At 60.3% G+C, this 567-nt stretch overlaps 1 protein-coding gene across 1 annotated transcript in view; it reads left to right on the forward strand.

Moving 5' to 3' along the window:
• CCDC137 (coiled-coil domain containing 137) overlaps positions 1-567 on the forward strand; it is a gene marked incomplete at both ends in the record, with an annotated part of 1206 nt that overhangs the window by 342 nt on the left and 297 nt on the right. The window contains 2 exons of the mRNA XM_009875242.1: positions 182-264; positions 400-475. Coding sequence (XP_009873544.1) covers positions 182-264; positions 400-475 — 159 coding nt within the window. The remainder of the gene's footprint in view (positions 1-181; positions 265-399; positions 476-567) is intronic.

A 567-nucleotide genomic window follows, 5' to 3' on the forward strand; every position in this document is an offset into this window, starting at 1 on the left:
CCCCCTCTCCATGGGACTGAGTCTCTGGGACTGGAGCCCCAGGCCTGTTTCGCCGTTCTGCTGGGCTGGAGCTGGAGGGAGAGCAGTGGGGCTCCAGGTTTTGAGGGGATCCTGTGAGGTAGGACCTTGCTTACTTGCTTCCTGCCTGATCATGAGCCCTGGCCATAACACAGCTCTTCAGGTTTCAGAATAAGAAGCTGGAAAAAGCTCGGAAGAAGAAGGAGGAGAAGAAAGAGGCCATGCTGGAGAAAAGCCTGTTCCAAGGTGGGTCTGGCGCAGTGGGGTGCCTGAAGTGACCTGAGCCCCTTGCCCTGGCAGCGCTGCAGAGGTGGGGGTGAGCTGGAGCAGGGTGTCCCAGGGAGCTCCTGCCTAAAGCTCACCCCTGGTTCTCTCTCTCAGACACAGTGGCGTTTGGAGAAGTGGTTACGCAGCCGCCCACCATCACCTCACGACCCAGGGGCCAGGGCGCAGGTGAGCAGTGGGGGACAATGTCTCCTGCCCCTCAGCCATGCCCTTGGGTACCCACAGGTCTGGACCTGGGTCATCTCGCCTCCCTTGGCTTGGAAA

The sequence above is a fragment of the Apaloderma vittatum genome, unplaced genomic scaffold, assembly GCF_000703405.1.
Source record: "Apaloderma vittatum isolate BGI_N311 unplaced genomic scaffold, ASM70340v1 scaffold24298, whole genome shotgun sequence".
NCBI classification, from domain to species: Eukaryota; Metazoa; Chordata; class Aves; order Trogoniformes; family Trogonidae; genus Apaloderma; species Apaloderma vittatum.